Raw genomic sequence first — 16,224 nt, 5'->3', positions numbered from 1 at the left:
CCTAGGGGCAAGTCGAGAATAAAGATGCAGACCTACTAGAGAATGGACTTGAAGTTACAGGGAAGGGGAATGGTAAGCTGGGACAAGTGAGAGAGCTGCGTGGACATATATACACTACCAAACGTAAAATAGATAGCTAGTGGGAAGCAGCCGCATAGCACAGAGAATTCAGCTCGGTGCTTTGTGACCACTTAGAGGGGTGGGATAGGGAGGGTCGAAGGGAGGGAGACGCAAGGGGGAAGAGATATGGGGACATATGTATATGTATAATTGATTCACTTTGTTATAAAGCAGAAACTAACACACCACTGTAAAGCAATTATACTCCAATAAAGATGTTAAAAAAACCCAAAAAACTCTCTCCCTTGGCCCACACCACTGGGTATTTTGATACCTAATAGGATGTTACTGACAACTTAGAACTAGACTTTCTTGGACAATGAGATAGGCAACTAAAGTAAATCTTGGGCAAAGTATATGGAGGGTATATTTCAAAGTATATGGAGGGTATATTTAAACATTCAGGAGGATTTCTATGGGAATCTTCCCACTACTATCTCCTGTTCTCCTGGAAATTGACTGTCTTCTTTTGCAATATTCGTTCATGCCAATGGCCCCCTTGCCACAGTTACTTGGTTCTGGAAGTGGACTCCTCACCCAAGTGGAACCAATCACATCTCCCAGCCTGCCCCGGCCATTAGTGATTGGTCCAGAAATGGATGCAACTAAACCAATGAACCCCTTCACTGGGACCTGTGGACTGTAGGCCAACAGAGCTATGTCTTGTAGTGGTAGAAAGATGTCTGCAGCCATGTTCATTTCTTCAGTGTAGGGGAAAGAAGATAAAAGAGTGAAGCTAACATACATACAAAGATAAACAGAATATACTGAGATCCTCAGGGTGTTCAAGACACTGAATCTACTTCTTCCTGATCGTCAACTGTGTAACTGTTTTTCCTTCAGTTTAGTTGGATTCCAAGAAAAGGAAATTCTACTTCTGCTTAAACCAGCCCGGCTAATACTGAGGAAGAGTGAGAAGTATCTCATCTACTAAAAATTAAATACCAAGTTTTCAGATACAGGCTAGTTCCTGAAAAGATATTGAAACAAAGCACCCATGCTTATCTTCTTTTAGCATGCCCTGATTTTTCTATTTGTAGCATCACAGTGAATTTTATTGAGGGTATGCAATTCAACCCATATGGCTAAACGTCAGCTCCTGTAAATATCATAACCAGAAATTCCTGGAGATAGATGTCATCCATCATACATAATTCACTGTGTTCTCTGAATTATAAGATGGGTAGAGTGTCTTCATTGCAAATTAGAAGCACCAACTCAAGGAAGCTTTTAAGAGAGGGGATTGATTCTAGGGAGCAAGGAATGTCTCACAGAGCCCATGGGCAAGGTACAGCCAAGACCTAGGAAGGGAGTGGAGCCAGGGGCCACCAAGTGGTCAGGACTTTCTCCCTTCCCTTGAGCCTGTGTGTCCCATTCATTATTCCTTCTTTCTCTGCAGACCATCTTTCTTTGCTTCTCAGATGGGAAACATGGCAGTTCCACAGTTCTCCGTGTTTCCAGGATGGCCAAATAGAAAACCATTTAGCCAGTCAACCTCTGTCTCAAATCTTTCTCCCAATCTCCTCTTTCCGCTTTTCTCATTACCCCCTCACATTCACAATTTCAAGAGTCAGTCTTCTGACTGGCCCCGCTTAGTTCAAGGGCCAACCCCTAGAGCAGTCGACCAGTCCACCGTGGAAAGGGGGTGAGGTCTCAGTGAACACATGGATGCTAGAGATACATCACTGAGGGAGAGGGTGGTACCGACAAGGTAGGGCTCTGGGTGGGGTGCTCATTATGAATTGGGAGCCCCTCGAAGTTGTGTGCAAAATAACTTGCTTATGCGGTGTTTACCATGTGCCCAACTCTCTCCTAAGCATTTTACATTTGAGAACCTACCTAATCCTCCAACAACTTTATGAGAAGGGTGCTCCCAGTATCCCCATGTCATAGAGGCGGCTGAAGCACAGACATTAGAGGCCTTGGCCAAGCTCATTCACTGACCAGAACCTTCTCTCTTAACCACTATGCACACTACCATTACAAAATGCCTTCCCAAACATAGAGCCTCATTTCCCCATGGCCCCAATCCAAAGATCCAACATGCCCTTCACCCAGGACTTCACCTTTCTGCATCCTGACCTCTGTGTCTGCTGATCAGTCCTTTATTAATTTGCCCTGGCTATGCAATTCACGTGAACTCTCATTTAGACCTGTGACAAATGATCCTGCGAGTTAACGATGATTCTCCGCAGTTCAGGCACATCAAAGAGTTTAAGTGACGTATCAAAGTTGACACAGCTAGTAAGTAGAAAGCCGAGTGCTTTAATTCCAAGTTTCACGTTCTTTCTTTTGAGTAGTCAGATGACAGGCAGTTACACCAGGACAAGACTGCCCCCAGCTCCTCCCTCCCTGATGGTTGCCCCTCCAGGAAACTGCTTTCTCTCTTGCACGAAAATTTGCTGTGCCTTCCCTTCAGTTTATCCAGAAGCCCAAAGGAAGCAAAAGCAGCAGGCAGAATGGGTTCCTGGAATCCTGAATCCCTTCCACTTTGATTTCCTTGGCATCTGGGAAAGAGGTGGTGGAGACCTAGGTGGTTCCGCCAGCAGCATTCTTATCCTCACATGCTTACAGAAGGCAAATGTTTGTCTTTTCTTCCTGGGAGAGAAGGGAGGCAAGTGCAAGGTGGCTTTCCTCTACCCGCAACCCTACCCTGTAATCTATCAGTTCAGTCACACCAACATCCAACGAGCGAATCATCAGAGACGGCTGTGTGAGCCCTCACTGTGAACATCAGATACGCTGCCTTAAAGATCCATGAAGAGATCTGAATGCATTTTTTAAATGTGGTAGAAAAGACTTCTTAATCCCTGCTCAAACATTTTCCCAAATCCTCTCATGTTGACGTTAAAGAGTCCCCAAATTTCACCCAGGAGTTAAGCCTAAGTTATTTAAATTGTGTGATTAGAAGTTGACATTGGAGCTTAAACAGGCAGCTTGTGGCATTAGTGCTGCTGTGATATTTGCCAGTCCTTTTGGCCACGTTTTCGGTAAAATTCCAAAATTCTTGAGCTGATTATATAAGACAAATACTACAGCTTTTAAAATAGAGGTAGAGGTCTGGGAGTGAAACACCATTGTTTTTTCAAGCTGTCATTTCAGTGGGGAGTTGCCATTTAAACCGCATTCTCTGCAGAAGCAAACTGATCATCTCATACCACGGTCCCATTGCAGGTATTAATGATGTGCCTAGGTGAGAAGTGACATCCACATATTTCCCTGATGGAAAAGTTCTGCTCCATACATTGCCAACAATCAGATAAAAGTGGAATCCTCTCCTACCAGAGAATGATAGCACCCCCAGCTTACAAATGAACGTTGTTGTACCCGGCATCTACCCTGTGTCCAAGCACATGGTAGAAATTTAGTTCAATTTTTGGCCTGCAAGAATGTGTGTAGGGAGCATCTCCCTGACTCTGGCCTTTGTAAGGCAGCTAAGAACCCAGAGGAATCTGAGTTCAAAGAAAAATCTAAATGCCAAGGGCGTTCATTCAAGGAAAAGGAAGTCCACCTAAATCAAAGAAGCTGAGGAAGTAAAACTAAGCCACTGAAGGACAGCTTTGAGTAAAAGGACCAATCCAGGAAACTACTAATATAATACCTGTGCCCAAAATGCCTTCTAATGTCTGTGAGGCTGCTTTTGAAATGTGTTTATAGTGGGACTGCCATTGAAAACCCCTTTAGAAAGTCAGCCTAGATTGACAGAATGCTATTCCTTCTCAAGGCTTAAGTACTCAGAGTAGAAAAATGGCCTTGTTTTCCCTTGCAGACTTCAGTGGGGTTTTTTTTAATTTATTATTTATTTATTTTTCATATATATATATATATATATATATATTTTTTTTTTTTTTTTTTTTTTTTTTTGTCTTCATTGCTGTGCGCGGGCTTTCTCTAGTTGAGGCGAGCGGGGGCTACTCTTTGTTGCGGTGCGTGGGCTTCTCACTGCGGTGGCTTCTCTTTTTGCGGAGCACGGGCTCTAGGCGCGCGGGCTTCTGTAGTTGTGGCTCTCGGGCTCTAGAGCACAGGCTCAGTAGTTGTGGCGCACGGGCTTAGTTGCTCCACAGTATGAGGGATCTTCCTGGACCAGGGATTGAACCCATGTCCCGTGCGTTGGCAGATGGATTCTTAAGCCCTGCACCACCAGGGAAGTCCCCAGACTTCAGTTTTATAAGCATCTTTTTATGATGTCATTAGGAACTGTCCAAGTTCTGGTAGGAGTGGTCATTCTTTCGATTTTTCCAATATTCTCCTGCAGAAAGTTTGGTGGATGCCAGCTCTGGGCCAGAGTTGTGGTATCTGTAATCACTGGGTCTTCTTCCAAAATTTCAAGACTGTGGAGTTAAAAGGCCTTGAGTGAGTCCCAAAGATGGGTGTGATGAAGGGACTGCACTTGATAGTAAGGCTGATTGGCAGGAGAGAACCCACTTCACAGACACAATGGTTTTTCTCTCCATCTCCATGGCAACTGCAGGGCCAGCAGCTGCCAGTAAAATCAAAGGTACACTTACCCAGCTCCTCCAATATCCCATATAGTTAGAAGGTTTGGGCCCCAGTACCAGGAGGAAAGAGATAGATCAGTGTCCCAGCCTTCAGGCTGTTAGTATGTAACCTGTGCTGCTTGGCAGCCTTTAACATCAATTAACTTACCTCATTCTTCTCTTCACTCGTTAGAATGACCATGTTCAAAAGAAGAGGGGGAAGTATTTTGTGATCACGTTCAGTTATATAGACCTTCTTGGATTCATGGTTGCCTATTACATATTTCTCAGAAAAGAGCAAATAAAAGTGGCCCTGTCTCAGCCAACTCAACCCGGTGTCAAACGCTTCCTCATCCATCAGACTCTCAGCCTAAGGGTCACCTCCTCCGGAAGGCTACCCCTGATTCTCTCAGGAAGAGATCACTTCTCATCTACTTCCATCAACCATCTACCTTGAAGATCTTTAAAGATCTTTTAAAGATCTTTCCTTAAAGATCTTTCTCTCTGCTAGCTGTAAAGCTCCAGGACAGTTCGCATCCTTTCATCATGATCTCCCCACGCCTAACACTGTGCCAGGCAGAGTTTGGGTGGCAGTAAATATTTTCTAAGTGATGATGGCCCAGCAGCCCAGGGCCTTTGTCATAAAGGATACCCACGTTTTTGAGGCTCACATTTGTCCTCTGATTGAGCCCAAGAATGATAAAACGCCAGCCCACTGTGCAAAAGTTTCGAAGATACGAGTCTTGAGTATTGAAAGGAAAATAAGAGAATCTCAGGCATCAAAACTGCAAGAGGAATAACGGTTTTCTTAGAATTAGAAAACCAATAAAAGTCAAATCTCCTTTCTGTGACTCTAAATACCCTCCTCTCTCCTCTTCTCTTCCTTCCCTCCTCCCTCCCTCCTTCCTTCCTCTCTCTCACAGTCTCTCTCCCTCCTCTATCTCCCCATCTCTTTCTCGCTCTTTGTCAAGTTCTTACGGTGCTTCCACTTGGTCCAACATGGACAATATGGCAACCACCCAAGAGTCTATCTTTATGATCTTACTGTTGCAGTTTCACCACTGATCGCAATCTCAACATCTCTCACTTCAATTGCTTGAGTGATTAAATCCAGTTGATTGCTGGCCACTTAGTAGAATTAGCTGGATGACTTTAAGTCAGGTGCCCACATATTAGACATCTTATTTTTCTGCCACCCAGAATTGGCAAACCAATTCATGTTCCGTGGGACCCAGGTGGAGTTCTACCCTGAGCCACAGGGACAGAGGAAATAACGCAGGCCTAAGCGATTCAACATGACATCACTGGCCATGGAAACTGGTTCAGGGTATGCACATAAGTCAGACTTCAGGTGAGGATTCTGAGATAAAAGATCCTCCATCTTCTGTGAGCATTACAGGAGGAGATGTTCGCTCTTCCTTTATATAGTGTGATGTGGTGTTGTGAGGTACAGATCTTTAGCAATCTTTTTGTCACATTAGAAGGAGCCAGACTGAGCATGAAGCCAGCCCAGAAGAACCCAAACCAAGTTTTGGAGGAAAAACTCAGTTATAATGATATTATCTGACTCCTAATTCCAGTCTTGTTTGAAGCTGGTTCTACCCTAGGACATTTTCAAACCTATACATTCCTTCATTGTTTAAGCCAGTTCAAGCGGATTTTTCTGTCACTTGCAAAAAAAGTCAAACTGATTTGATTTGCCACTCACCTGCTCATTTATGGAGCTGGGCTGCAGAGAGCACATTCATGTTTGAAGTGGGAAATGATTCTTTGAGAAGGTGATTGATCCAAACTCTATTCATCTGAGGCATCTGGACAACTCAGAGGTATGAAGCTGGCTAAAGCATGTTGCCATTACAACTGAACTCTTAAGGAATGAAAAAATATAGAGTTCAGTTCTGATACTGAATTGCTTTATCTTCTCTTCTAAGGAATTTTAATCATGTTTTTCATCACTTGTTTAATTTTTTTTCAATTTTTCTTCAAAACAGTTAACTATTCTTCTTAGAAATAGCCACAGGCTGTGTTGAAACATCTCAAATGAGCTCCTTTTGAATTATTCATGTGAAAAAATCTCTATAGATATCCAGAAATAGGGTGCTTTTCTGTCTCCTCAGCTTAAAAACAACTGGCTGCATTTTGCTGAAAAGAAAAACTGTTTGAATTGAGACCGGATTTGAAGAACATCACCCCATTTTTCTTTCCGTAGATCACATTTGCTGGAGAAAACTTGGGTGGGGGGAATAGAACTATAATAAAATATTTGCCTCTTTCTTACTATATGTTTATGTATGTGTTTCTTACCTGTTAGAGATTATAAATAACTAGAAGGCAGGCAGCTGTCTACTCAACCCAGCTGAACCATTTTTCTAGCACGATGCCACAATATCTGGGCAAATGTCACTAGTGGTAGATGTCAGCAGAGCTCTGGACTGTGTTTACTCCTCTGCTCATTCCTTTCTCTTTCTTTACAAGGAACGCAAATTTCCCAAGTTTGTATCCAAAGAAATGGAAAACATGTACATTGAAGAGCTGAAGTCATCCGTCAACCTGCTCATGGCTAATTTGGAGAGCATGCCAGTTTCCAAAGGCGGCGAGTTCAAGCTTCAGAAACTCAAACGCAGCCACAACGCTTCCATCATCGACATGGGTGAGGAGAGTGAAAACCAGCTCTCCAAGTCAGACGTCGTGTTATCTTTCTCCCTGGAGGTAAAAGCCCTAGACCCTTGAAAGTTTCGCAGGCAGGACATGGGTGATGAGATGCCTCACAATCAGCTTGTTTTCCTCCTTGCACCCCAGGAGCAGTTATTAAAATAACAGCTTACTAAGCATAGCTCAGCTAATCGGCAAGTAATTTCCCATCTCCAGGAGACCATACTTTTTCCTTAGGAAATGTAGTCCTAAGAACCACTTACTAAATTTAATGTTGGGTTACTTTCCCCAACTTAAAGCAGCCCTTAAGGGTTTTGTAAATACCTTGTGCAATTTAGAGAGTTTAACATTTTGGCAACCTGTGTTACAAAAAAAGCAATCTAGTATCATTTCATGGTGGGTTGTCAATTTTCTCTTCCATTCTCTCTCCCTCCGGCTGCCCCATTAGAGAGTCCCTTGTTGCAGTGGAGACTCTTTTAGTTTGTCTCATCACCCCAAGAAAGAACCCATTTTGGCCAGAACTGTGGCAGAAGGCTCAACATGTCAATATTTCTCTGTAACTTTTACTCACATGTTTGTTTATCATACGTATAATCTAAGGAGTAGATCTGATCTACCTACGTCAGAATTATTGAAAACTGGTTCAGTATGCACATTTCCTGTGCCACCCAGAACTGTTGACCCAGAGCTCTAGAGGATGAGAATATAAAATGGTGTGGTCACTTTAGAAAACAGTTTGGTGGTTTCTCAAAAAGCTAAATATAAAATTACCATGTGATCCAGCAGTTCCACTCTTAGATATCTACCCAAGAGAGATGAAAACACGTCACCACAAAGACTTGCTTACAAATGTTTATAGCAGCATTATTCATCTAGCCCAAAATGGAAACAACCTAAATGTCTATCAGCTGGTGAAAGGGCAAAATGTGGTTCATCCGTATGATAGAATACGCTTCACCAATTAAAAGGAACAAGCTACTGATACATGCTTTGATTTAGATGAACCTCCAAAACATTATGCTTAGTGAAAGAAGCCAGACGCAAGAGGCCACATATTGTTTGATTCCATTGATATAAAATGTCCAGAAAAGGTAAATATCCAGAAACAGAAAGTAGGTTAGTGTTGCCTGGGGCAGGAGGTAGAAACGGACATAAGGGACCTTATTGGGGGAGATAAAACTGTTCTGAAACTGATTTATGATGATGATTTCTACAACCTAGTAAATTTATTTATTTATTTTTAATATTTATTTATTTATTTGGTTGCACCAGGTCTTAGTTGCGGCAGGCGGTCCCCTTAGGTGTGGCTTGCAGGCTCCCTAGTTGCAGCACATGGGCCACTTAGTTGCAGCTCGCTAGCTCCTTAGTTGCGGCACGTGGCCTCCTTAGTTGTAGCATGCGAACTCTTAGTTGTGGCATGCATGTAGGATCTAGTTCCTCAATCAGGGGTCGAACCCAGTCCCCCTGCATTGGGAGCGTGGAGTGTTCACCACTGTGCCACCAGGGAAGTCCCTAAATCACTGTATTGTACACTTGAAATGTGTGAATTATATGATATGTAAAATATGCCTCAATAAAATTGTCAGGAATGAGAGCTCTAGGCAGAGTATAGCCCTGGAATGTGCATTTTAATGAGCTGCCCAGGTACTTCTTACACTCCAAAGTTTGAGAACCATTCGTAGCATATGAAAGCTCAACCCCAAAAGGATTTTATGATAATCCAACATTTAGGGAAACCAAGAGAATAGATCCGATTTCTATAGATTTAATTAAAATTTGTAAGACTAAATTAATATTTGAGAACATCATTAAGGCTTGCTGTGAATTAACTGCAGGTAATTTGTTTTACTGTGCTCAGTTCAGATTGAGATAGTCATATTACAGGGTTTTCAACATGTATTTTGCAGGTGGAAGAGGCAGTATTCCATTAAATATAGAGCACTTGGTGTGTGAAAAACTCATCAGTGTAATTTCACACAAACTTCCTTTCTTTTTTTTTTTAATACCGCCACCTGAGGTACTGAATGCTTTTTCTTAGGTGTCTTTGGATTTGATTACTGCCAATTAAAGGTGGCAATTTATTTCCTACTGCCTCTTGTCTTCCTCCTGAAAGGTGGGGGGTGGAAGTGGTTTATTGATATTCATGGAGCTTTTAAATCTGCAATTTTCTAATTCTTCGTCAGTACTCAATATTACACAGCTGATTATCTAAAATATAGATGTGGGTGAGTCCCCAACCATACTGCCAGACGTACATGATTCAAACAGGCTGTAACTTGGAAGTACAAGTACCGAATGAAACGCTCTAGGGTTCCCAAATACTGTTTAATTAGAACACTAAATTGCACATCATACTAAACCAGCCAGCAAAAAGCATTGAGTATCTATTTGTGAATGTGTTTTGGCAGACACAGTTAGGGGGGTAAAAAGAGAGAGAGAGAGGCCTGTCACAGCATCAGGGCAGACTAGTTTGAATTTGCAGGTTGGTACAAGACTTATTTTATGTAATTATAGAATTGCATGGCTAGAAGGGACAGCAGAGAATAGTTACCTGGAGTAAGAGAACTAAGGTCCAGGATTACAAGTGACATGGCCCTGGGTGGGTGGAGTGCTCTGATGAAAACTAATAGGTATTTGTAGAATCCTTCACCATCATTCACTCAGTGAATCCTCACAACAGTCTTTCAAGGCATTTGCAGATGTGGAAACAAAGCCTTGGAGTGGTTAAGAACCTAGCAAATGATGACACAGCTAGTGAAAATGCAGATTCGGGATTTGAACGCATCTTTAAAATTCTAAAAATTGTATTCTTTCTCCAGTGCCTCTCATTTCTTTTCATTTGATGGTTCTTTCCACCCAGTGTAAAAATTTCAATTACATACATCATCTCATATGATCCTCACACAACGGCCATGGAGAGAGAGAGAAGACGTATCGTTATCCCCACTATACAGATGAGGAAACTGAGGCTCAGGAGATTTGAAAGAAAAGTACAATGACTTCCAGGTCAAGATCTGCCCAACATCACATGAGTAGTACCCTGGCTCCTGGATCAGCAGCATCAGGGAAATGGTTAGAAATGAAAAGTCTTACATACACACACTACTATATAGAACATAGATAACCAACAAGGACCTACTGTATAGCACAGGGAACTCTACTCAATATCCTGGGATAACCTATATGAGAAAAGAATCTGGAAAAGAATGAATATATGTATATATACAACTGAATCACTTTGCTGTACACCTGAAACTAGTACAACATTGTAAATCAACTATACTCCAACACAATTTTTTAAAAAAAGAAAGAAAATGAAAAGTCTTGGACTCCACCCCAGATCTCCTTGTCAGCAACTCGGGAGCTGAAGTCCAGCCATGTCTGGTTTAACCAGCGCTCCAGGCGATTCTGATTCACACTAAGTTTGAGAACCCCTGGGCTATTAAGCAGCAAAACTGACCTGTGAATCCTGATTCAATGCCAGCCCTGTTGTACTTCCTTGCATCAAGTCCATTAAAAAGCGTACATTTTTTGCACACCTACATCTTTCTTGTGTAATGCCATTACCTCTTTTGGAGTACAATCCAGTAATTTTTTTTTTAATATACCTTGGTCTTTAGAGATCTCTGATTGTGAGTCATTTGTTTCCGATTTTTAAATCATTGTCTCTCTCCTCTCCTCCCCTCTGTCCCCTCCTCTCCTCTCTTCTCCCTTCTCTCTGATGAGCAGCACCTACCACTAAATATGAAAATAGCAGGTGATTGAATGGAGTTTGAGGGTAGTGGTGGGAAATGCCAGGACTTATAAATGATATAACTTGTTCCATCAAAACACCAGCCTTTTCCCTCAGTCTAGACAGAGAGTATGCAACTGCAGGCTTTTTTTTTTTTTTTTTTTGACCCAACAATGTTGGCCTGCACAGAGTTTGTGTATTTTATTTCTCCCCTTTAAAATTATTGTCAAAATTTCAAAATCAGATTTCTGACTTTGATTCTGATTAATATTTCCATTTCCCAGTAAGAGAAATTGGAGTCTTTGGCAACTCTGGACTGGGGTAAAACAAGGCAACAGTGGGCTGCAACTGAGTAGCAACTGCTCCCTTTAAATGGAGTGCTCCCGTTTCCCACAGTCCCCACTACTCCCTGTTGTATCTCTGACTCTCATGCTAAATGGTACTTGCCCTTTATCTTAGCAGTTGTGTTATCACTTATCTTATTGTAAAGAGGAAAGTAAATTCCTTGGCCTATGTGTCCATCACGTTCTGAGTTAAAAGCTAGACTATATATATTTTTTAAATAGGAGAGTCTATTTCTTGTGGAAATGAAAAATCATCTTATGTGTGTATGTGTGTTTTTAATATTTATTTATTTATTTATTTTTGGCTGTGTTGGGTCTTCGTTGCTGCGCACGGGCTTTCTCTAGTTGCGGTGGGTGGGGGCTACTCTTCGTTGTGGGCGCACAGGCTTCTCCTTGCGGTGGCTTCTCTTGTTGCACAGCATGGGCTCTAGGCGCGCAGGCTTCATAGTTGTGGCACACGGGCTCAGTAGTTGTGGCTCATGGGCTCTAGAGCACAGGCTCGGTAGTTGTGGTGCACGGGCTTAGTTGCTCCGCGGCATGTGGGATCTTCCCGGACCAGGGCTCGAACCCGTGTCCCCTGCATTGGCAGGTGGATTCTTAAGCCCTGTGCCACCAGGGAAGTCCCCATCCTATGTGTTTAACACAGAAAAGAGTAGCCCGTTTCATATAACCTTTCTAGCTCCTATGAGCATTTGAGTTAGTGAACTTTGTCTTTCCATCTGCAAGGCAATGAGATACACTATGAAGAATTGTATCTTCATGCTGGACTTGTCCCAGCCTGGCTGGTAGAAACCTGAAAGAAACCATCAGATACCAGTTGGGATTTTTGTAACTTCTTATGTATATATTTTCCCCGGGTGATGCTGCCCATAGACTTCGGCAATAACCTCTGCTGTGTGTGACTCTGTTTCCAGGTGGTGATCATGGAAGTCCAAGGCCTCAAATCTTTAGCTCCAAATCGCATTGTATATTGCACGATGGAGGTGGAAGGAGGAGAGAAACTACAGACCGACCAGGCCGAGGCTTCAAAACCAACGTAAGTTATGTTTCTCCGTGGTTCGTCTTCCAGAAGATTCTTCTCATTGGCACCATTTTGGCCAACTGCAGATTAAAGGTTTGGTTTCCCCAGAAGGTTATATGAGACATACACCTTGTTTATTTTCCAAACAAAATGACTTGACTACATTTTTATTTGGCAGCCTTAATAAGGTTTCCAACTCCTTCAGAGAGGAGAACAGAAGGAAATTTAAGACACAGCCTCCTTTCTGGAGGCTTATGTATCACCTTAGAGAGTTTAGTCACAACCTGCAGGCTTCAATAGGATGTGTGGGAGACTTTGATAGAAATCTGTTTTCATTATGTTTACCAAATAATATTTGGTTTATGGTATGTACAGTTTTTTTTCAAAATCTTTCTCTGTGCCACAGTTATGACTGTATCAGCAAAGCAGTATGTTACATTAGGCACAATCTATTAATTTGTTCGGTCAACACATATTTGTCAAATGCTCACTGTGCCTGTGTACAGGGTGCTGTTGAACAGCGGAAAGGAAGATAGTCCCTGTTGTTGCCCTACAGGGCTTATAGTTGAGTGGGGGAGCAGAAACATAATTGTACAAATTTATAGTTACAAATAGATATGAATGCTGAGAAAGAAAGAGTGCTTTGTGAGGGGACCAGGGGGACCTGAGCCAGTTTGTGGAGACAGAGTAGGAGCAGGCCTTCTTGAGGAGTTATAAGACATTTGGTCTAACATTTAAAAGTTGAGCCAAAGGGGTTGGGAGTAGAAAGAACATTCCAGGCAGAGTCAGCTTGTGCAAAGGCCCTGTGGTCAGCAGAGACCCTGTGGCAAGGAGGCATTGAAAGAAGGCCAGTGGGGCTGGAGTCCAGAGAACGAGGTATGCCATAAGCTGCCAGTGAGGCAGGAAGGGGCTACACCATGAAGGACCTTGCTAGGCCCCGGAGAGGAAGGATGGCCATGTATGATTAGATATGTGTTCTGAGAAGATTACTCTGCCTGCAGTGGAGAAGACCAGAGTCGATGCAGGAGACCAGTTAGTATTCTATTGCATTGGTTCACAGGAGCGATGATGATGAGAGTCAATAGACTCTCAGGCTGCAAAAATTCTTGAGAGATCGCCACTCTCTTTCCTCCCTCCCCGCTGCCTCTCTCCTTTTCTTTTCTATCTCAATTAAGCCGGCCGAGGCTAATGAGCATCTTTTTTTATTGTTGTTAATTCAGAAGAAAGTCATAAAAAGGATAACCCATGACGGCAGCTCACTGCCTCTCCTCCCTCAAAGCACTAGGAGATGTTTGGCAGAACAGGAATACCGTACCAGGATGTTCAAACAAAATAGTTCAAAGAAAGCACTGAATGTTTCCCTGACTAGAGAAAAATCTGAGGGCATTGTGTGCCTTCTAGTGGTGCTTTGCATGAATAGGCAAAGGCCTCAGATGCTCAGATCTGGGTGCAATTAACAAGTGTGTGGAGGAGGAAATGGAAACCAAAGCAACTTGTTGCACACCATCCTTCCTCCCTTTTTGTAAACTGAGTTTCAATCTGAAAATGAATGCAACTTCTTTTTTACCACCATTGATAAAAATCCCAGTTTTTCCCCCAACTGTCACCACAGCCCGATCATAATCAATGCTATTATGCTGTTGCATTATTTATATGTGCCTTTGAAAAATGTGTCACTTAGGGGGAATAAAAACCTCTCTGGTGTTTACACTAACCTTTTAAGATGTCGAGCCCAATATGGTATCATATGTTAGAGAAGGAAGGAGAAAGCTCTGATTATTCTAACAGGCTGTTGCTTCATTTAGGCTATTGTAACTCAAAATGTAATTTAGTTTATTGGGTTTAAAGGTTTCAGTTACCAGAGTAAGTGATGAAGCTGATTTTCATGTGCGTATGAATGTTTAAAACAGTTTCAGATTAGAAATAAATATGGAATGCTTTGGTCGAACTACTTGATATGCTTATATTTCACATATACACTTACTCATATCCATCCACATGCATTATGTCCATATGAATACATCTCACACTGAAGAAGTATAATTTTTTTATTCCTCTTCAGTCAGTGAGGGGGTATTACCAAAACCCCACAGAGGGCTTGTTTGTGTTTTAATACAGTAAGAACGCAACTTTCATAACTCACGTCAAGTCAAATCAGTCTGTAGTGGCTATCCAAAGTGCTGTGTTGAGAAGTGTTCTGAAGCGAAGTCTGTATTCAGAGGAAAATGATGCATGATCGACTCATACAGGAAGACGTACATGTGCCCTGTATTTGCCATTTTTAGAGTATCTCAAAGAGATATACCCAGAGTATGAAATCTACCAAAATGCATGTCTCTTCTTGTCTCTTCTTTTCTCCTTTCTAATATATACATTCTCCTTATAATCTCTACTCAGCTGCCTTCTAAAACCAAATTCTTCTTCCACTTCTTTTCTTTGCCGTTTTCTTGGTCATAATTCGCTGCTAATACTTCTCCTCTGCCTCCACTTTTGTCTTGAGATGATGAATGAGCCTGTTTGTGCAGGTGCATTTTCTTCCTCGTCTCATGTTTGTACTTATTCTGCATCCTCTCCACCCTTTCTTTTCTTTGAAGCTTATATTTCTTCTCTTTTTCCTCCCTGCTTCTACTCGCAGTTTTTCCCATTACTGATCTCTAGCTGTCGTCTCTGCTACTTGATTTTGATTATCCCAAAAAGTACCCTTTGGAGGGTCATCTTTCATGTGTCCTAATAACTCCACTTCATCATCTGACAAATTTAGCCTTTTTCCTGCCCTGTTCATCTTCTGATTCTTGTCTTTGACGATTCCTACAGCTAGCCGATGTCCATACTTTATCGATACATTCTAAAACCAAGATTCCATTCAAGCCTGTTTTATTTACTGCTTATAAATTCTCTTGTTGCTGCTACCAAGTATTTTACCCAGTAACTGGAACTCTAATATCTTATCCTATAACGTGTCTACAAGGAATTTGGCTTTTTCTTTTTTTTCCAAGTACAGTCACAAAAGCAGGAGTACACTGCATGACCCAGTTTGTCCAAGAGTGTTTTTTAGAACTCTAATATGTAGACTACTCCAAGAAAAACAAGGATGGGGAGAGCGGTATTACAGTCAAGTGAGGCTGGGAAATGCCAGACATTACATTTTTTCTGAGTTATTTACAGCATACTTTGACATTTTAAAGGCTTTGAGGATTTAATTATAGAAAATAAAGCTTTTTACCTTTGTTTATTCATGAGTTTCCCAAACTTTTTTCAACTACCATCTATTAGCATCCATTGGAAATGCTGTTCTATATTGTTGAAACCTAGCAGTGGAGGGTCCAAGCTCTCTGTCACCTCCTCTATCAAGGTCACCTCTTCACTTATAACCAGGGCCCTGCCCCCAAGTGGTCATTTTGAATTAGGTGCATAATATAAGAAGGCTGTTTTCATGAGTGAGATGTGTTTTGTGGTTGGAAAACATGGCTGTGTGTGTGTGTGTGTGTGTGTGTGTGTGTGGCCCCCTCTCATCCTTCATTTTACCAGTCTCTTTGCTACACATGGGTTATTTCCTAGCCGACTGTGGATCCTCTCAATGCTGTTGTCCTCCTCTCCTGGGTTTTTAATGCAGGAAGCCAGAATATGAAAATCAGAGTTTTTCACAAGATGTATTTACTTTCAAAAATATTGCCTCCATTTGTGAGCCACCATTGCTGCTTCTAGCAGGAAACCACTGAGGGTGCTGAGGCAGGGCATGAGTAATTGAAACCCTGTTTTGTCGTGAGCAATCTCAGGGAGTCATGGAAATGCAGACGGGAAATACCTTGTGGATTCAAGAACCCACCTCCTAAGAAATAGAACGGAGGAATTTTCTTACCATAAGACACTGTTTTT

General features: G+C 42.1%; 1 protein-coding gene across 15 annotated transcripts in view; it reads left to right on the top strand.

Moving 5' to 3' along the window:
- Nucleotides 1-16,224, top strand: part of CADPS (calcium dependent secretion activator) — a 475,715-nt gene that overhangs the window by 218,837 nt on the left and 240,654 nt on the right. For all 15 annotated transcript variants that reach the window (XM_060022835.1, XM_060022832.1, XM_060022834.1 and 12 more), the window contains exons 5-6: nucleotides 7,074-7,307; nucleotides 12,242-12,363. In XM_060022835.1, the coding sequence (XP_059878818.1) occupies nucleotides 7,074-7,307; nucleotides 12,242-12,363 (356 nt within the window). The remainder of the gene's footprint in view (nucleotides 1-7,073; nucleotides 7,308-12,241; nucleotides 12,364-16,224) is intronic.

The sequence above is a fragment of the Delphinus delphis genome, chromosome 10 (genome assembly GCF_949987515.2).
Source record: "Delphinus delphis chromosome 10, mDelDel1.2, whole genome shotgun sequence".
NCBI classification, from domain to species: domain Eukaryota; kingdom Metazoa; phylum Chordata; class Mammalia; order Artiodactyla; family Delphinidae; genus Delphinus; species Delphinus delphis.
Note: the sequence above shows the minus strand (reverse complement) of the source record. Positions and strands in the feature narration are given on the sequence as shown.